The following is a 22,432-nucleotide window of genomic DNA, read 5'->3' on the forward strand; positions in this document are numbered from 1 at the left end:
AATTTGTAGGGAAAATTAAGAGGAGCACGACGCAAATTGGAAGAAAAGCTCGGCCTTAGATCTCTTCGGAGGTTATCGCGCCTTACATTTTTTTTTTAAACAATTACGTCTGAAAATTTCTTTAAGCATATAAAACTTCCTGTATCGAACGAAGTTAGAATTGATCAAAAGTTGTCTCCAAACTCCGTACAAACATACATACATACAATCATAATTTATTTTTAAATACATAACCAACACATCAACCTCTTTGGAAAAATCCATAATAATATTTTAGTCTATGCCAGTATACCTTCAGTGTTTTTGTTGTAGCTTTTACAGTTACAACAACAATGCCAAGAATGACTAATTAGATTATTTGTATTTCAATGGTAACTATATTTTACTTTTTTAAACAATTTTATATTTATTTATAAATAAGTGTAATTAGCGGTGTTATAATATTTCCGTTTTCCATTGCATTTTATCTACGAGCAAAAAAGAAAAATGGAAAATTTAATTTCATTTAAAAAATGTATATTAACAAAATTACATGATTTTTAGACGAGCTTTAGATTTAATGATCGATGTATGTATGTATGTATGTACACACAAGTAGTAGTGAAACTTGTTCAGTTATACAAAAAAAATGAACTTTGCCAAGATGAACATAAATATCTTTTATGCATACTGAAACTGAGATATTATCTGCTCACATACATACACAAAAGAGTGACCCATAGAATAAAAATACTTTTTATTATACTCAGCTGAGCAGAGCTCACAGAGTATATTAACTTTGTTCGCATAACGGTACCCCGTAACGGCATAAACTAATCGGGATGATATAGGCTTCTATATATCAAAATGATCTGGGCGAAAAAAGAAATTCATTTAGCCATGTCCGTCCGTCCGTCTGTCCGTAAACACGATAACTTGAGTAAATTTTGAGGTATCTTAATGAAATTAGGTATGTAGGTTCCTGGGCGCTCATCTGTGATCGCTATTTAAAATGAACGAAATCGGACTATAACTACGCCCACCTTTTCGTTAACGAAACTTTCGAAAAACCGAAAAAGTGCGATAATTCATTACCAAAGACGGATAAAGCGATGAAACTTGGTAGGTGGGTTCACCTTATAACGCAGAATAGAAAATTAGTAAAATTTTGAACAATGGGCGTGGTACCGCCCACTTTTAAAAGAAGGTAATTTAAAAGTTTTGCAAGCTGTAATTTGACAGTCGTTGAAGATATCATGATGAAATTTGGCAGGAACGTTACTCCCATTACTATATGTGTTCTAAATAAAAATTAGCAAATAAGTATGCCGAAGACGCCCACTGTAAGACAAATTTTAACCAAAAATTTAATATCTTTACAGTATACATATAAGTAAATTATGTCAACATTCATCTCCAGTGTCCAAAATACAAAAATAAAAGAAAATTTCATTTAATTTGTCTAGAATACTTTTAGTGCCATAAGTCGAACAAAAATTCTGAAATTTGGTAAGGGCATAGCCTCTATGACGATAACTGTTTTCTGTGAACATGGGCGAAATCGGTGGAAGCCACGCCCAGTTTATATGCACAGTCGACCGTCTGTCCCTCCGCTCGGCCGTTAACACGATAACTTGAGCAAAAATCGATATATCTTTACTAAGCTTAGTTCACGTAATTATCTGCACTCATTTTATTTTGGTTATAAAAATGGGCGAAATCCGACTACGACGACGCCCACTTTTTCGATATCGAAAATTTCGAAAATTTCGAAAAAATTCCATAAATCTATACCAAATACGAAAAAAAGGATGAAACATGGTGATTGGATTGGTTTTTTGTAGCAGAATATAACTTTAGAAAAAACTTTGTAAAATGGGTGTGACACCTACAATATTAAGTAGAAGAAAATGAAAAAGTTCCCAACAGATGATGTTCTGGGTCACCCTGGTCCACATTTTGGTCGATATCACGAAAACGCCTTCACATATACAACTTAAGGCTACTCCCTTTTAAAATATTCATTAACACCTTTCATTTGATACCCATGTCAAACAAACACATTCCAGGGTTACCCTAGTTCATTTTCCTACATGGTTATTTTCCCTTATTTTGTCTCCAAAGCTCTCAGCTGAGTATGTAATGTTGGGTTACACCCGAACTTAGCCTTCATTTCATTTCATTTCATGTTTCCTTACTTGTTTTTTTTTTTACTTTTTTTGATCCTTCTAAAATAAATAAATAAATACAAGGCGCGATATACACTTGAAGAGAATTAAGGCCGAGCTTCTCTTGCAATTTGCATCTTGCTCTTTTTTTAATTTTTCCTACGAACTGGTGGGACGGGACCCACATGCTTTACGCGGACTCCGAACGGCATATGCAAGGTAGGTGAGTTTTCACTGAGAAGCATTTCGCGATAAGAAAAACTTTATTCTAATTGAAATAACCTTTTTTCTAAATTTTTGATGTTACTTTGCCCGGGAGTTGAACCCAAGACCTTCGGTGTGGTAGGCGGAATGATTGTGGCCCACAGTGATGTGTCACTATTCCCAGAAAAACTCTTTATTTAGTTCTAATGCCATATTGCACTCTGAAGTCGTTTTAACATAGTCGCAGCTCCTTGATGTATGCTTGTTTTACAAAGCTAACAAAAAATGATTGCAGGGATCAAACGGGCATTGATGATAATCTTAAAAGCAAATTACATATTGACATCAAATTTAAGAAGCGGATTACAACAAACCAGTAAAGGTGTCTAAGTTCGGGTGTAACCGAACATTATATACTCAGCGTGAACTTCAATTGTACATTTCATTTCAGATAAATTACTTTTCTACATTACACGTGGCACCGCCCGTTTAAAAAAAAATGTCTTCCCATTTATACATACATACACACATTTCCTCTTACAATAAAACTTGATAAGTGAAATATCATTGATTCAAAACTATTTTTTGCTAAGTTAGAGCTTATTATTCTAGTCTACGACCCTTTTAAACGTGTTTTATATAAAAGCATTCCTTATAGTAAAGGCAACCTCTCTGCAGAATTTTGTTACAATAGCTTTAATGGTTTTTGATTTATGATCAATATTTGTAAAATTGATTTTATCACAAGTGGGCGGTGCCATGCCCATTTTAAACAATTTTATTACGAGTCTCAATATCAGTACACATGTCAAATTTCAGCATTCTAGGTGTATTATTTACTAAATAATCAAGTTTTTGTGTTTCCAAAATGTTATATATATAAAAAGTGGGCGTGGTTATCATCCGATTTCATTTTCAATACCAATCTATTCTGGGTCCAGATAAGTTCGTGTACCAAATTTGGTGAAGATATCTCAATATTTACTCAAGTTATCGTGTTAACGGACGAACGGACGGAAGAACGGACATGGCTTAATCAAATATTTTTCGATACTGATGATTTTGATATATAGAAGTCTATATATATCTCGATTCCTTTATACTTGTACAACCAACCGTTATCCAATCAAAGTTAATATACTCTGTGTGCAAAGCACGCTGAGTAAAAAATTGTACTCAAATTTGTTCCTGAAAGTGGCTTGAATTGATATTACATTACCTAAAGAAGTAAATTTCTAAAACACATACAAAAAAAAAAATACTTGGAGCGATTTGCCTCCGAGGATATTTAGGCGTCGTGCTCCATTTTAATTTTTCAAGGCAGATGAATTTTCACCGAGAAGCTTTTCATGGCAGGGAGCGTCGCCGCGTAAAAAGACTTCTAATTGAAAGAAAATGTTTAAATATTTTCGACGTTGCTTTGCTTGTGACTTTAACACCCGATCTTCGGTGAGGTAGGCGCAGCAGGCTCTCACCACACCACGGAGGCCACAAACATACAACGATCTCCAAAAAACAATTCCTTTGCACGTAGGTAAGTTGTGTAAGAATTTGCTAAGTTCTAGCTTAACGGTCCAGACATTGGAATGCAAAGTTTAACTTTCCTTATCATTTCTCGAACAATGAAGGATCAGAGACGATTGTCTTTAAAGGCATATATACGATGAGTAATTTTTTCTATATAGGAGCCAGTTACTGACAGCGTAAATAATAGGAGCCTTCCAGGACTGACGCTTATCTGCTGATCGAAAACTCAGCCATTGCAACAAAATAAATATTATTATTATTAAAAGGTATTTGTTAATTATTTATCTTATAACTTTAAACGAGCAATTCTTGTTTGTTTGTATAGCCGAACGATCTCGGGAACGGCTCAACCGATTTAAATGAAATTTGGCACAAAGATAATGTATCGCCTTCTAAGACTTTCTACCTAGGTGTTGCCACCCAGAATGTTTCACAAGGCAACCTATTCGAAATTTAAAAAAAATTGCATGAGATATGCCGATATGGGTATCAAACGAAAGGTATTTCACTCCGCATTACAATAGGGACATTTTTGAGTAGGGTTGCCATTTAGGATTGCCACTTATTCGAAATTAAAAAAAATTGCATGAGATATGCCGATATGGGTATCAAACGAAAGGTATTTCACTCCGCATTACAATAGGGACATTTTTGAGTAGGGTTGCCACCTATTCGAAATAAAAAAAAATTGCATGGGAAATGCTGATATGGGTATCAAACGATAGGTATTTCACTCCGCATTACAATAGGGATATTTTTGAGTTGGGTTGCCATTTGGGGTTGCCACCTATTCGAAATAAAAAACAAATTGCATGCGATATGCCGATATGGGTATGAAACGAAAGGTATTTCACTCCGCATTACAATAGGGAAATTTTTGAGTAAGGTTGCCGTTTAGGGTTGCCACCTATTTGAAATGAAAAAAAATTGCATGAGATATGCCGATATGGGTATCAAACGAAAGGTATTTCACTCCGCATTACAATAGGGACATTTTTGAGTAGGGTTGCCATTTAGGGTTATCGATGTTGATGGTCCTTTGCGGGATACAGATCCGATACGCTCCGGTAACACAGCATCATTAAGGTGCTGGCCCGACCATCTCGGGAACGCTTAATATGGACACATTAAACCTTCAGGCCATCCCCACCTCCCCACAAGTTCCATGAGGAGCTTGGGGTTGCCAGAGCCTCGTCTGTTAGTGAAATGGGATTCGCCGCTCGAAGGTGAGGTTGACAATTGGGTGGGAGAAGCTATATATTGCGCTACACAACTCCTTGAATCCCACGACTTCACTTAGAAGTCGTCCTCAGGAACGCATGAATATGCTTGAATTTGAAAAAATAAGTGAGAAATGGCATATCTATTCGAATTCGCTATTAGAATTCGTCTAGCATTTACCATTTAGTAGTTGGGATAGTCTCTGCCTAGCTAGAGCTACGCATTCGCTGATTAGTTATGTAAAGGGATTCTTGTTCAGTACGTGAAAATGCATGGGAATATTTTGCGTAGTTGTGTAATTTAGCGCATTTAATTTTTTAAAGATCTGAACCCTTATCATAGTTGGACACAGTGCACTCTATTTTCATTTTTAGTGGCACGGTTAAGCGCTTAAGTATGTAAGCAAATCAGTGGAAGTCTGAGTGCAATATACCCAGTTTAGTATTTCCTAAAATTACAAAAAGCTAAAAGAAAGATATAATTAACAAAATTTTGTTAGTTTTAAAGCATCCAATGCACCTGGCTTGTGGTCAGTTGATGAAATTTGGGCTGGAAAGATATCCCAACATCTAAGGATAGGGAAACCAACATAAAATATTGATCAAATACAAGAGCAGTGGGGGAATGTAACGCTAATAGAAGATACAAATTTAATACAAAATGGGTAAGTCAGGAAAAGTGTAGGCCTGCGGCGACTTAAATGACGATAATTTACTTTAAAGAAAAAACCGGAAATTTCAATAAACCAACATGTACGTAACCATTTCTTTGAATTTGCAGAGTTTTCGGTATCAGTTCTTATGTATCAAACTTATAAAGGGCGTTGATAACTAACTAATGTTTAGGACTGTAGGAGCATACGTGTTCATATATTTGCAAACTACACATATAAAATTTGTACAGTAGCGGCTGAAGAATGCTTCAATCCCCAGCGGGTTAGGGGGCTAAGAATATACTCGCGCTAGGTATGCCTGTCGTAAGAGGTGACTTAAATACCAAATTGATTTAAGGGGTTGTGTAGCGCAACCCTTTTAAGGGTTTGCCAGCGCTATATATAGCTTCCCCAACCCAATTGTGAACCTCACCTACCCGTGGCGAATCCTATTTAATTAACAGTCGAGGCCCTGGCGACCCCGAACGCTGCTTGTAAAGCTAATTTTTATGCGAGCATTTAATAAAAGGCAATATGGAGCTAGAAATCAGAAACTTGGAAAAATTTTCAACTCATTACTACGTTGGAAGTCTGTTTTTTTGTTTTACTCAAAAGCTAATTTTCTGAAAACAATTTCACCCGTATGTAAATGTGAATAAACTACATTTACGTAAAAGGCTCTGGTCAAATGGATCTAGTGGACACGCAACAATCCTGTGCACGAACGCCCCAGTCCCAATACCAGTACGCACTGACTACTGCACGCCAAAGAACGTTTTCGTTAAAAACTATAGTATATATATACTAACGCGACAAAACTGGAATACCAGACAACATACGGTACCGGGTGCCATTAACATATTCACGGATGGTTCTAAGCTTGACGGGAAGGTGGGAGCAGGCCTCTTTTCACCGGATCTGTGTCAAGAGGTCTCTTTTCGCCTACCAGATCACTGTAGTGTTTACCAAGCGGAAATGCTGGCAATACACAGGGCTGTGAATCATCGCGGGTCTATGCCTAAGGATGGTAAACGGGTGCTTATTATCTCAGACAGCCAGGCCGCTTTAAAGGTTTTGGACTCATTCGTCGACAACGCAAAGTCGGTCACTGAATGCCGCAGATCTCTTAACGAGATGGCTCAGCACTTCAGTATCAGCCTTATATGGGTACCTGGGCACATGGATATTGAAGGCAACTGCAAAGCAGATGAGCTGGCCAGAAGAGGCACCACCGATCATATCCTTCCGGGAAATGATTCGGTAGGTATACCCATGCCCACTTTCAGGCTTCGTGTGAACACAAGCACTATAAGAATTGCAAATGGACGATAGTCAGCGTGGTATCATCGTGTGAGACATCCAGGCTAACCTGACCCTCATATGACAAGGGGCGCACAAGAGTGCTTCTGATTTTAAAGAAATCAGTTCTATCGTCCCTGATAAGGGTTCTACCAGGGCATGGTTTAATAGGCACGCATGGAGGTAACGAACTTCGACTATTGTCGCAGCTGCAGATGTACAGAGGAGGAGAGTGTCCAGCACCTCCTCTGTCAGTGTCCAGCGCTTAGTAGGCGTAGGTTGGCCATCCTTGGTAAACCTTTTCTACATAACCTTGCTGAGGTCTCTAGTCATGAAGTCAAGGCTCTAGCAAAATATATAAATTCCACGAAGTGGCTCGATCCGCTTTATGCAGGTAGGGGTCCTCTTTTGAGACCGTATAGGGTATTACAATGTAGTATAATAGTGGGCTACTTCCATAGTGTTCAGCTCAGACCTCGCAAACTAACCCCAAACTACGTAAATGCTAATAATAACAAACTTTTAACAATGAGTAGCATAATTAATAATTGTTTTATATGCTTTTCAATTATAGGTTATTGTAAACTGTTAAAAACAATCCCCCACCCCAGCTCCCCTTCCCCTCCCTTTCCCCAAAGTGAACTATCGCGCATTTGTGCTTTTAAGGTAGGCGATGCACTTCAGTAAATACACAAATATGGATGTATGTGAGCTTAGACAATATTCCGTACATCAATTAAAGCTAGTAATTTGCGTTTACTTAACATCTTCAGTGAAAAGCAATCGCTTATTTTAAAAAGATGTTCCAATATAATAATTTTCTAATTAATATAGGCACACAAGTTTGATATTATTATTTATAGGGCATCCACCTTGCGCCAATACCTCGAGTGTATGGGGTATTTTCGTGTTTACCAGTACTGCTAAATTTCAAAATGTCCCTCAAACTCGAGTTTATGAACCAATGTGAATGCCACATTAAGAAGTATGTGCAGAAAAGGGCACTTATATAAACACACGTATATTAAATTAAGCAAACAACCGCTCTCCCCTAGTTAGTCTACTATTTATTTGTTTAAATTATATGCATGTCCAAAGTGTTTTGTTCTTTACATAGTTTTACAGTAAAATTGGAATTGTCGTGATAGTGGCGCAACATCGAAAAATGCTTATACTAAAAAGATTATATTAATTATTATTTGTTGAAAAAATTAGTGCCAGTTATTCGAATTCATTATGTATATAAAGTTTTCGAAATTTGCTAAACGCATGAATGATAATGCGCATTCTGTTCTGCTGCAGAATATTTGTTTTAGAAAATCATTATGATCTGTATATTAGATATTTTTTTACATAAATATGCAGCGATTTCAATGTTTTAGCAAAAATATAAAATAGTGCTTATTCTTGTCTATTACATACATGCATACATACATATGATTTTGTATAAACTAAGTTCGATTTCTTAGATTCAGCAAGGTTTTATAAAAAGAAAAATTCTATTTCATTTAAGGAAAATAATTTTTTTTTCGTTCCAGAAGTTTCAGAAAAGTTCAAATGTGTTTGAGAAATGTACTTTTAAAAGCTTAAATGTTTTTTAAAAAATGCATTGTATTTGAGAAAAGCTACCACAGTATTACAGAAAATCACAAAAGCGCTATTTGTTATGACCAAACCTACATAGATCTAAGAAGAAGAAAATACAAATTTAGGCCGAGCTTCGCTTCCAATATGTATCGTGTTCCATTTTAATTTTTTTTTTACAAATTGGAAATATTTTTATGCTGACTTCGATCGGCAGATGAAAGGCAGATGAATTTTCACTGAGAAGCTTTCCATGACAGAAATTCCTTCGGAGTATTTGCAAACCACTACCGAAGAGCGACGCTACTTAAAAAAAAAAACACACTTATAATTTAAAAAACTTGTTTCTTAATTGTTGATTTTGTTTTGCACGGGACTTAACCCAGGTCCTTTGGTTTGGTATGTGGAGCACGCTATCACCACACCCATTTACAATTATATTTACGTGTTTTGAGATATATATTTATTTTTACTGAAAAATTATTGTCGATTACGGATTGCTTTTTCGGAATACATTTGCCTCTTTATATAAAAATATTTGAGCTTTTCCAAAGTACATTTTCTGTTGAAAAGTTGTATAACTTAATGCTTTTATAAAATTGACGATTCAGCACTATGCAATATATTGAGTGTAGAATTTCTCCATTACAACAAAGGCACCCTATCTCAGCTGGTAGTTCTTAAATCAAAAAACTGCTCCCACGGTTGTGGTAGTGTTGTTTCAAGTGGCCAATCCTTTGCAAACATATGTACGCTAGCATGACCTCAGAGGGTGGACGGGGCTTAGAAAATACTCGCGACAAGGGGATCGGTACGAAAGGTCAAAAATAAAAATGTGAAAACAGAAATGTCGAAATTTAAAATTTTTCAAAATATAAAAATCTAATTTTGCCGAATTAAAACAAAATCCGAAAAGAAATGCATTCCCGCCTGGTATATTTTTTTACTTGCAAAGAGATATTTGCAAATAAAAATTTCACATTTCCATGTGTTGTTGTATTTTCAATGAATTGGTTATAAGCACACACAATTATGCGAAAAAGATTCCCTGCAAAAATACTGCGGCTATCGTAGCCCGGATTTCGTGCAGACAAGTATTGATCGGGCCCAGATTTTTTATCAGCTGGAGGTTATTTTTTGGGTTCTTGTTAATTTTTTTCGACAGAAGAAAAATCTTTAATTTCCATCTTTGCTACCGAGGTCAAAATGCCTCTGTATTCATATATAACAATTAAAAACAAATATCGAAATAGTGTAATTAATGATGTTTAAAATTCGCGCGATATTTCTTTTTCAACATATTTATTTTTCTGAATTTTCGGTTTTCTACATTTCATTTCGACATTCAAGGGGTTGTGTAGCGTAACATATAGCTTCTCCAACCCAATTGTCAACCTCACCTTCGAGCGGCGAATCCCGTTTCACTAACAGACGAGGCTCTGGCGACCCCAAGCTACTCATGGAACTTGGGGGTGGGGAGGCAGGGATGGCCCGAAGGTTTAATGTGGCCATATAAATCGTTCCCGAGATGGTCGGGCCAGCACCTTAATGGTGCTGTGTTACCGGAGCGTATCGGATCTGTATCCGACAAAGGACCATCACATCGATAACACTCCCCAAAGCCTTCGGGGAGTAACCTAATCAACAACAACAACAACAACAACATGCGTATGTCGTCGATCGACTCTGCATGAAGATTTTTGCAAGCAAAATAGTTATTAAGGTGATCTGATAAATATGTGTATGGATTAGTTCATATTTTGTAGAAAGTGTAACCCTCGAAGAAGATGCGTATGTCTTGCACTTCGTACCCCGTATTGCGATAGTCGATTAAAAATAGAATCGACTTTCGTCGATCGACTCTTCATGAAGATTTTTGCAAGCAAAAGAGTTAAAGCAAGGATGCGTAGCATGTAATGCTTTTCAGTATAATTCGTAATGGCGCGATTTTATACAAACTTTGTTATATACAATTTTCGCCCAACCCCCAGCAAGATATGGTGCTTTTGCTGCTACAACGAAATCAACATTTGTCGATTTGTTACTCAGATCAATATGTCTGCAGTCAAAAGAACTAACCACTTATAGGGCGATTACCACCCCCGGACAAACTGATCAATCATTTAAAGGTTTCGGCTAACATTTACCGGAAATGGTTAAAACAGCTCAAAGTCCCCTACGTTTAAAGGGTGACATTAATGGTTCTTGCATATGACCGCATACATGCAATACATAATTTATCTGTTTTAGCATAAGGAGAAAACATCAAAATTAAATTAAAGTCACCAGTCCCTAAAAGTTTAGGTGTCAATTACGTAAATAAAAAAAAAAATTGTGTTACAATTAAGATAACATTACAAGCATTAAAAATCTTGTTTTGTATTACCATGAAATTAAATATTGTTTAAATGCTTTTTTTATTATATCAAACTAAATCCTGTTTCATGAATTTTTTGTTACTGTCTGTTTTCACCTTCTAAGGTTTTTTCTCTACAAGAAGTTTAATTCGAATTACCTGCTGCCTGTCTAAGCAGCACATAAATTTTCTCCTTGATCCATTCCTTATTGTATGGTGCATAGGTGTTTGTCGATTTCTGATAAACCAAACAACTGATATCTGCCAATTGATCCACGAAATCAAATAGTTGACTAATATCATATGTGATTGTTGGTGTATTAGGATTACGCCGCTTTAGATGTTCTTCATATATTTTGCATACACCCTCCATGCATTCGTTCACGCTTTCATAGTCACTGTAAGTGCGTGTCTCAGGACGCGAAGCAGGTTGCACTAATAAAATTGTGTGTGACATTTTGGCAGCTGTACGGTGTAAAGTAAAACCTCAAAATTATGGTGCAAAAGAAGCCAGGCCCAGAAACTGTATGGTTCTTATCTTATTAAGAAGAACAATCTAGAAAAATAAATTTGCAATTCTATACAAATACTTCTTGATGTTGCAATTGTTGACCGGCGCTATGACCCTGCCACAAGTTTTGTTGTTGCCGCACGCTAGCACGTTTATGCACTGCAAATGTACACATATTCAAATTACGAAATGAACTGTAAAATGTAGGAATATATTTTACTTACGTCTTTTAATTTATATTTACTATTTAAATAATTTTTATATTTAAATCACTGCTTTATTTTATTTGCAAACTCGCGATATTTTTCTGATGCTGTCAAATTTTATCGGTTTCCATGTGCTTCCTTCTTATTCGTTCCCTCTTACAATTTTGTTCACAAATTGAAGTAAAGTCACTAGCTAACTCTCTCTTACGAATGCTTTTGTCTGCAAACTGAAAAAAGTCAACGAGTAGCTGATTTAAGCGAGTAATGTGCTAGAGATGTGTGAAATTAAGGAGAATTTACATGAACGCTTTGGTCGCGTGGCTTTGCTTCGAAGCGCCATGAAATAAACACAAAGAGAATTGATTTACAAGAGGTGGCACTGCAGAGTGCGGAGAAGTTTATGAAACCCATCGTTCCCACTGGCATTCTGAAAGATAGCGATTGGGTTTTCGCAATACGTTTTGAAATCTACCTTGGTATCCACCACCTTGAAATTGGTGGATTTAAAGAAATTTCCAAAAAAGGCAGCGCATCTTTTTCTTCGCCTGTATGCAGTTTTCTATGACACAACCAAGTCTAACAAGAAAACAAATTAATTTGGCAACTTAGTTGGTCAAATTTGCCTCAACTGGTTCGCAGGGCAAGCATAAATACCTCCAAAGTTTAATAGGGCTGAAAATCTGCCAAATCAAACACTTTGAAAAAATAAACTAATGATAAAATTATGATAATTCTTTACCTTAGCTCCCAACTGCTAAAACCCGCCCAAAAATATCGGCAAAGCTATAAAAGGCAAGGTTTCAAATTAATTTATATTTCAAAGCCAAAGTCCAAGCAAAAGTTGTATGCATGGAGTTGGAAGTCGTAATCAATCGTAGATCGTAGATAGATGTAGAACAACACAACGTCATATACGAAATAAAGTGCAATGGGAATATTGAAGAAAAGTTCAACAAAATATACATTGGCACAACAAAGAGAGTTTTGGGTGTCAGAATCACCGAGCACAGAGCAGATGCCAAATATGGGAAAAACTCAACTGCGCTTTCTCAACACCTAACAAATAAACAACACTCAGCTGATTCTGAAAATGTAAAAATTTTAGATGTAGAAGGAAGAGAAAAAACAAGACTCACACTGGAAGGCCTTCGAATACAGCAAAGAATAAAAAAAACTGTACACTTTAAGGACGATGTGGACAATATATTCACCCCTATTCTGCATTTCGATTACGTTCCCGTTCTACGCTCCGCTTCAATCGAAGTTTGGTATTCTGCATTACGACGGAATCGTAAAGAGAAGAGGAAGAGCAAATGATTTTTCGAAATCAGCTGTTGGTACGGAATGTGTGAACATTGGAACAAATTAAATTAAAGAAAATTTGTAAAAAGCACTGAAAAACGTTTATATTTTATTATCCACGCCATTTTGTACAAAAAAAAAGCAATAGAATATATTGCCGCAGTGTTATATTTTTTTGAGTGAAGTGCTTTCATAATTGTGTGTTTTTGTCGTTCTTTTGGCCAATTGCCTGTCGTGGCCACCGAGTTTTGTTAAAACGGACTCCTGCACGAATATAGTTGACATTTTCTGAATTTTAAGGATGCTAATTTCATTGCACTGGCCTAAAGTATTTTATAAAGGTTTATTTATTCTTTCCGCAAGGATTGTTTACGTTTTCGCTTCACCTTCTACGTTTCTTAACAAGTTTTACTTACATTTTTGTTAAAATTCTGTTAAAAATTAATAAAAAAATAAAAAGAAGATATTTTTCCGTCAACTAATTTGCAACTTAGAAAAACGGAACTACGATTGAAATGCAGAAAACAAAAAATCTAACGATTCGAAGTTGGATCGAAAGAGATTGGAACACAGAATACCAAAATTGCCAAATCGAAAAAATTCCAATCCAAGTCAGGCGGCCACCGTGGTGTGATGGTAGCGTGCTCCGCCTATCACACCGTATGCCCTGGGTTCAACTCCCGGGCAAAGCAACATCAAAATTTTAGAAATAAGATTTTTCAATTAGAAGAAAATTTTTCTAAGCGGGGTCGCCCCTCGGCAGTGTCTGGCAAGCGCTCCGATTGTATTTCTGCCATGAAAAGCTCTCAGTGAAAACTCATCTGCCTTGCAGATGCCGTTCGGAGTCGGCATAAAACATGTAGGTCCCGTCCGGCCAATTTGTAGGGAAAAATCAAGAGGAGCACGACGCAAATTGGAAGAGAAGCTCGGCCTTAGATCTCTTCGGAGGTTATCGCGCCTTACATTTATTTTTTTTTATTTAAGTCGAAATGCGGAATAGGGCTGATTAGTTGTGCTTACGCCACGGCGATCAATGAAAATAAATAAAATAATTGTTTCAGTAAATTAGTATGTTTTAAGTGGAAAAATTATAAAATACAATTAATGTAAGTGTTTAGTAGAAAATGCTATATACTTTGTCGATGTTTATAAATTATTTTATGTTTTTGTCAAATAAACAGACTTCGTGAGGAAGGTGCAAAATAGCACCGATACATGTAGAAGAAAAAAGAAAAAACCTTGTTTTTTGCTTTAAAACCAACGGCCGAAAAAGCTCCAAAAGACTTGCAAGACTTTTAAGAGCGCATATTTGACACTGAAAAGGTATATAAATGTTCTCTTTGACCGTGAAATGAAACGCTCACCACCTGTATGAAAGTTGACTTCATTACGATTTCATTTATCTCCTTTGCCTATTACCTGCCGCTTGATTTAAACGTAACGATAAATAAAAAAAGAAACGATAAGCTGTCAGCGAGATCACGTTTAATCGAGTAATGCTGTAGTTATCAAAATGACAGTATAGGGTTGATCAGCTGACGCTTGTTTGACAAACTCAGCAAAAGCATATATATATTTGTTTACATCTGTGCATGTCTGTTTTAAAACTTCCTGGAGACGAAGGTGTGGGGGAAACGGGCAGTGAGAAATGCCAAAGCAACGATCTTTGATGTTGAGAAAAAAATTATTAAGCAATAATAGCCGCGTAGACCAATAGGTTTCGTTACACGTAAATTTTCATTTGCCAATCTTCCAGTTTGTGTTAATTTAAAAAGTTTCAACAAGTGTGTAACGTTTTAATAAGGTTTAGCTTAAATTCAATAAAAATTCTATTCATGCAAAATCGTGTTTTCACAAATTAGCAGCAGTTAAGCTATTTGTCTGCAATATATAGCAGATATTTTGTCGCTCGAAGTGTTTTTTGTGATTTGTCTTTTGTTTAATTAGAATTTCGGGAAAAAGCGAATATATCCAATTGGAAAATTTAAGCAGGGCTCTGTGGTTGTGCCAAGTGTGATCCCATTTATATATACATATGTAATAAAATGAAATTAGTATTTGTATTTATTAGACAATTCATCCCAGCACAACAATTTGGCAAAAATAATAATAAAGAAGAAATCTTTGCGTCTGAGTGTTCGCATCCAGCCGTAAAATTGTGTGTACGCGTGTGCAAACGTGTCTTGCCAAGATTGTGGGTGGTGCGGTGCCATTGCGGCTGCGTCTTCAGCTCGGCATTATATGCCATCAAACATTTCTTATAAAGAAAGAGGTTCTATATTTACTCCGGACAAAGCTAATCATCAATCAACTAACGCGCCAAAATAAATTCGTATATTTTCTTGTCTACTATTAGTTAAACACAAGTGTTTTTTTTACCGTGTTTTATTAAATATTAGCGCATTGGGTTTTTGTTTATATTTGATGACGTAGCGTCTCGGTTGCGTTCGCGTTCGACGTCGACTGCGCTTAACACAATTCTTATTGGAGTAGTCGGAAGTAATTTGTTTTGTTTGCGTGCCTTTTTTTGTTTATATTTGTTCATTTGTGTATAAATTACGCGATTTCGTATTTGCATTGTTTATTTATTTGTTTGTTGTGTTAATGCTATGAAATTTTATTCTTCGATGTTTTCCACGGCCAATACAAAAATTAAGGTACTTGAAATAAAAAAAATGGTATTTATAACGGTATAGTTTTCACTATATACATATGACCGAGTTACTACTTATGGCGTTTTTTTTTGGAAATAATGTCACCCAGGGTCGTGCGCAAGGGGGGTTTTGTGGGTTAAAACCTCCCCATGGGCTTACAACGACTGAATTTTTTTCGTAAAAAGTGGTAGATTGAAGAGTGCATTTGTTGACTGATAGCCAATAAATATGGTAAATGTTTCTCTTTACTCCCGTTTCTATTCTGCCATTTTACAGAGCGCCTAGTAAGCCATTCCTGAGTTATAATTTAAGAGTGCAACGTGAGGGTAACATTTTTTCCAGGAAAGAGAACAACATTAATTTTTCTTTAACTAGGTACATGCTTTCTTATGTGAAAAGAGTTTAGGGCTCTGTTGATTATTTATATAACAGGTTCCTAACAAAATTCTACATCAACAAAACAAGGTCTGATTCCTATAGCTTTCGAAAGATACTGGTTTTGTAGGGAGAGTTCCGATATCACGTGCACGTTGTTGTTGTAGCGTTAAAGACTTTCCCGAAAGGTTATCGATGTTGATGGTCCATTGCCGAATATATGTATGTACAAGTTCCACTACGCATACCCAAAAAAATAATTTTCGAGCCTGCAAAATTTAATTTTTTTGATTTTTTTTCGACTTTGATTTTTAGGTTTTTTTCATGACTCACTAAAAAAATTTTCATATGTATACCCTGTCCAACCCAAAAATGTCCGCTAAAAACATTGTCGATAACAGTTTTTTGAAAAAAAATAAATTTTTTTTGACTGTTATCGACAACGTTTTTAGTGGACATTTTTGGGTCGGACAGAGTATACATGAAAATTTTACAATCAAAAGAAATTTGTTTAGTAGGTCATGAAAAAAAACCTTAAAAATCAAAGTCGAATAAAAGTAAAAAAAAATGAAATTTCGCAGCATTGTGAATCAAACCAGAGAATTTAAACACAATGAGAAAGAGTTTTTGCTAGATTCCAACTTTTTTGCATGTGAACACGTCTTGCACTTCACCACACACAATCCAATTTCAATGTTAACCTGCTAACAGCAGAAAATTCTCTGTCAACAGTTTATTTGATTTTCTCTTAAGATGATTTCTTTGTGGGAATATAGGTATTTAGTAGGATTAATTATATTTAAATTTTATTATTTGTAGCAATATATTTGCATGTTTTATGTTGTAATATGAATTTGAATTTAATTAAATTAATTTAGAAATTTTAAAAAAGGTAAAAAAAGCTTAATTTCAATGGGAAATGGAGGATTGAAAATGGCCTTGCGGTGTTGCAAATACGTATATACGCTCTAAGTACCAGATAAGACAAAGAAATTTTAATAGTATGTTTGGCGCACCTGTTAGGTGCTTGTTTAAGGCAGCAGGTGATTCAGGTTCTAGTCTCAATAAAGCTTGGTTTTTTTTTTGATGGAAAATCCCGTTAAAATATCGAATTATGAATTTTTGATAAGCAAAGCCGATGTTATTTTGCTCATTCCAAAAAGTTTTCTTCAAAGTGCGGTTGACGCGATCGATATAAAAGTTACGCGTGGTTAAATATAATTTAATAAATTAATTACGATGTCGCGCGTACGCAATTGTGTTGTTGGTGGGTGTATACACCGAGAAGGTTTTGCCGGTCTTCCGTTGGCCGGTAAAGCCTTCTCAAGACAAGAAGTGGAGGGCGGCTTTGGGCATTGCCCTTGACGCCCATATTCCTAAATGGAATACCTATGTGTGCCGGGCACACTTTACGGAACAGGACCTACATCGCAAAGGCAACCGCCTGAGGGAGGATGCTGTGCGCTATTGCGCCAAAATAGCAGAACTTTGCCGATAAAGCGCGTTTCTTCAATTTCAAAGCAAAATTTTTTGCAAGTTAAAAGTCGAAAGCTGGCATAGTAATAGGCGACCATATAAAATAGCAAATATCGCTTAAATATGCAAGCATTTTTCCTAACTTCCATGCCCGCCTTCGCATCATTAACAAGCACAAAAGTCAAACCAGAGGCAAAATTAGAGTTGGGTCGTTTCGTTCTGAACTTGTTCAATTGACCGGGTCTCTCAACTGAACAAGTGTACTAGATCTTCGATTTCGGTTCTATTTGTTATTTTAGATCATTTGTTCTTTTAGTTCTTACACAAAGCATTGCTGCATACATACCCCCATCTATACTTGTTGGCTTTTTTCGCGGGTGCAAGCAGCAGTGAACAAATTTGCTTGAAAAAAAGAACAGATGACTAAAAAGAACAACTTGTTCGTTCATCAGAAAAAGAACGAAAGATTCGAATCTCTGAAATGGACGAAAAAGCACAACTCTAGACAAAATATTAAATTTGGATTTTGTGTCGATTCTTACTACCAACACATTCAAACATTTCGTTCGGCCTCGTACATATAGGCCAACACTAACACAACCTTAGATTTCGGCGAGGAAATCTTACATTCCCGCCTACGTCATATGGTACATGGTTAAGTATTGCATTTCGCATCTCTAATGAATGCTGCTAAGTAAAAAGTACTATACAAACCATAGCGGAATAATACAAGGTGGCAGCATGGTGACATACCTACAAACATAAATACAAATTCCATGTACTTTGTTTTTGTTAATTCGATGGACAAATGTCAAAATCGTACGGCACCGGAAGTTGATGTATCAAATCAAATAAAAAAAGGGTCAGCTGTTCCATGCTGCCACCTTGTATCGTTGCGCCATGATACAAACCAAAGAGGATAATAGAGCTATCTCCTTTGTACAACATATAAATATGTTTCCAAGCTAGAAATTACCGTTTGTTATATATATGTCCTACGCATTCATTCACCACTCACCCCTCACTAGATTGAAACTCATGTTTATAACTGCCTGTTAGGCTATCAAAAGACAAAAGCTATTGTGGCACAGGTGTGTAGGCAACTACATTCTTGTACGATTACGTAGGTTCAAAGCCCGCTCAAGCTAGCTTTATTTTTTTTTTAGAAAAATGCTGATAATGCGCCAAAATAGCAAAATTTTGCCGATAAGCGCGTTTCCTTACAATGCAATATCAAAGCAAAATTTTTTGCAAGATATAATAATGTGCTAAAACTATTTGACAAAATCAAAAGCTAACCAAATTCAAACAATTGCTGAATTACTTTAAATTGTTAGAAATTGTTCACAAAGCTAAAAAGACTATCGAAAGCTGGCATGGTAATAGGCGAATAGCAAATGTCGCTAAAATATGCAAGCATTTTTCCTAACTTTCATACCCGCCTTCGCTTCATCCACAAGCACAAAACTCAAACCAGAGACAAAATCTTGAATTTTGATTTTGTGTCGATTCTTATTACCAACACATTCAAACATTTCGTCCGGCCGCGTACATATAGGCCAAAACTAACACAACATTAGATTTTGGCGAGGAAATCTTATATTCCCGCCTACGTCCCATCCACAAAATCACAAACATAAGAGGAAGAACAAAAAATCGAAGTCAGACAACATTTTTATTTCGACTTGATTCCGCTTACTAACACATTCAAAGTTTCAGTGTGGCCTCGTACATATTGGCCAAAACTACTACACCCTAAGAGAAAAACTTCCATTCCCGCCTACTGCACCTTGTCCAAAAGCAAACTTATAGAAATTTATTCTTTCAAAGGCATTGTAAAAATCCAATAAATCTTGCTTGTCTTCAAAGTGTAAGAAGAGTAAAGAAAGAAGAATATTGGACAAGAAACATTTTTATATTACCAGGCACTCATAAAAATTGGCGCGTGTGTGAAATGTATGAAAATAGTATTTTGGCTTTCGTAAGCACACATGCCATTCCTTTTACGCATGAGACTATACAACACAAAACTTCATATTTCTTTTCTTTTCTGATATTTCGAAGTTTCTAATGAGGAGAAAAAATCTTCCTTTTCTTCACCGCCTTCACCTGACCAGGAAACAAAATAACAAAAGCGAAATTTTGAAGTCGTTCGCACTTGCAAGCGCAATGTATTTGAAATTATGCATGGTCAGTTGATAAGGTCCGAACAGAGAATTAATAAGCTGAAAATAAGAGGTGATCAAAGATTTTAAACGCAAAATAGTCAAAAAGTTAAAAAAATTGCCAAAAATCGGCGGAATTTTTTATGAACTTGACATTTGCACTTTGGTAGGGTAGAATTAAAAGGGGTATAAAACTGTATACTTGAAATATTATGTCAAATTACAGAAAAAAATTCAAACTTAATAAATATAATTAAAAAAACTAAATTTTTTCATACATTTATATTTTTATTTTAATTTAAAGAAGCCTGAAACACGAAAAGAGAAAATAAGATACAAAACAATTAGAAAAGGGGATTTAATAATAATTATTTAAAAACCTGAAAGGAAAACAAGAATAATTGATAAAAGCGCTGAAGAGAAAACAAAAATTATTAAAAATCCGAAAAGAAAAAAGGAAAAATTAATTAAAAACATTTAATCACTTGAATGAAAATTAGTATAAATAGACACGATTTACGAATTCGCCAGACTCTTAATGGCGATTTCTCTCAGGATATAATCAATTAAGATTAAATCATTTCTCAGAGAAGCAAAAGTGCATACTCTCTGATTTTTTCACCTGGTTTACAAAAACGACTAATATAATCGATTTTGAAAACCTAGGCTCGTGTGTCAAATGTTTAGATTTTTTAAAGGTAAACACGATTTGCGAGTTCGCCTAACACTTAAAAGCGAACTCTCACACGATGCATCAATGAAGAATACATCATTTTCACCTGAAACCAACTTGTCTAGGCTCGTGTTAGCTGAAAAAAGAAAATAATTCATAATATTAATAAATGTTTTTAAAATTGATTTTATTATCACAAATGAAATAAATAAAAATAAATTTTTTATACTAAATCTACGAAACTTATTAAATCTACATCTACGAAATTTATTTAAATCTACATCTACGAAATATATTTACATCTAAATTTACGAAATTTTTTTAAATCTACATCTGAAAAGAAAAGAAAAAACCTGTATCAGTATTTCCATTAAACATTTAAATATACATTTTACTTACTATCTGATTGTCCCTAGCAACTACTACTGTCAATTACGCTTGGCTATGGATGAGCTAAATTTTCCTAGGTTGAGCATTTAGTCGTTTTAATTTATTGCTTTTATGGCGCTCTCGAGTGGTAATCAAGTCATCTCTAGCCATCCATCTCGCATTTTTAAATAATAAAACAACAACTAATGAATCTAATAGTTGCTTACGGTGTTCCAAACAAGGCCCAACTTCCGAAAACCAATTTGGAAACTCGTGTTCGGTCAAAGTGGTCAAAATGTCAATTATATTTTCTTTTAAACCAGGGTAATGAGATCTCTGGCTAAATATTTGTTTATACCAGAACATTTGGCGATGACATACTTCGAATACATCATCGCTTGGGTTCACTAACAATAATCTCTCATTCCCTTTATAATTTTTTGACCGAATAAGAGCTTCCGAATCGGAGTTCAAGTCGCAATATGGTTTTACCGTAGCTTTGGAACAATTATCCCAATTCAGTTTGTTAAATAAAGTATTACAAATGGTAAATCCTGTGTAGTACCTCTGAACTTGAATTTCCCCTGAAATAACTTCTTCCTCATCTTCTAATGTGAGTGGGGAAAAATTGCCTAACGCTGGTATGACAATAAGAAGAGGATATGCCTCTTCCTCTTCATAATCAAGAAGCTCCTCTTCTTCTTCAAGAAGGTCGTCTTCGTCAACTTCTTTTGACTCATCAGCTTGATCCGTTGGATCAGCGACCTCGGTCAAAACAACTTGTTCATTTACCTGGAATAGTTCATCACCAGCGTCTTCTTGAAGTGTATTCCATTCTAAATCCAAGTCTTCATCGTCTTCACAGTTATTACCTTTGTTTTTGTTATCAAATCTATATCTTAAAATGCGCATTGTAACCAAACGATCAACTATATATTGGATATCATGCGCAGATGGATGGGTATTGATGCCTTGACTAGCTCGAATTTTATAAAAAAGGTTTTCAAGCGCATCTTGATTCAATTTACCCAATAATATATATTCAACCTTCGGGTAATCTTTAAAAATATCGCTAGATAAACTTATAGCTTTAATGGTTAAAATTAATCCCTCGAAGCATGTCACTTTATCATTGGGATTTACAATTGCCTCAAGATATTCGACGTGATCCATCAATCTTTGAACTTTCAAATTATTTTTCCTATTCATAGGCCATTTAATTGTAATTTTTTTGCAACTAAGCTCATCGAAAATGTCGTTCATTCGTTTTACGAAAATCTGAGTTGGAATGGCATGATTTAAAACGAAAGAATCATCCGAAAAAAGGCCATGTCAATGCCAGCTGCCACGGAATTGCTAAGGACTTGTGTCGCCCGAGACACACTCATCTTTTCAAAACAATTCGGATCTATATGGGTAGAAGTTAGTTTTGGGCATATTTTAAAATTGGGATTTTTTTTGTCTACCTCATATAACTTCCGAATGACAGCGAAGCTGGCTAATCCGTTTCCAGTAACGAGATTGTACTTATGTAAATTATTTCGTACAGATTTTATCAGATGACAATATTCATACATGAAATACATTTTTTTTCCTTTTACAAAAATAAACGGATGATCCTTTGTGACATTCAGACCTTGGTACATTGAAACATTCGTCTTTGCCTGGTCACAAATTACTGCTTTAAGAGATAGACCTACATCCTCAACCG

General features: G+C 35.5%; 2 protein-coding genes across 3 annotated transcripts in view; one reads left to right on the plus strand and one right to left on the minus strand.

The window, feature by feature from the left end:
- Positions 1-22,432, plus strand: part of Rbm13 (RNA-binding motif protein 13) — a 123,227-nt gene that overhangs the window by 14,240 nt on the left and 86,555 nt on the right. The window lies entirely within an intron of this gene.
- Positions 355-11,881, minus strand: e(r) (enhancer of rudimentary). Of its 2 annotated transcripts, XM_067783796.1 has the most exons (3): positions 11,726-11,881; positions 11,150-11,660; positions 355-467 (listed from the first exon to the last, which is right to left on the minus strand). In XM_067783796.1, the coding sequence occupies exons 2-3, from the start codon at positions 11,445-11,447 to the stop codon at positions 436-438; spliced, it is 330 nt and encodes a 109-aa protein (XP_067639897.1). In that variant the 5' UTR covers positions 11,448-11,660; positions 11,726-11,881; the 3' UTR covers positions 355-435. The 2 variants fall into 2 exon arrangements, with proteins under 2 accessions (XP_067639897.1, XP_067639898.1); XM_067783797.1 differs by lacking the exon at positions 355-467 and having other exon boundaries at positions 8,098-11,660.

The sequence above is a fragment of the Eurosta solidaginis genome, chromosome 4 (genome assembly GCF_040869045.1).
Source record: "Eurosta solidaginis isolate ZX-2024a chromosome 4, ASM4086904v1, whole genome shotgun sequence".
Classification (NCBI taxonomy): domain Eukaryota; kingdom Metazoa; phylum Arthropoda; class Insecta; order Diptera; family Tephritidae; genus Eurosta; species Eurosta solidaginis.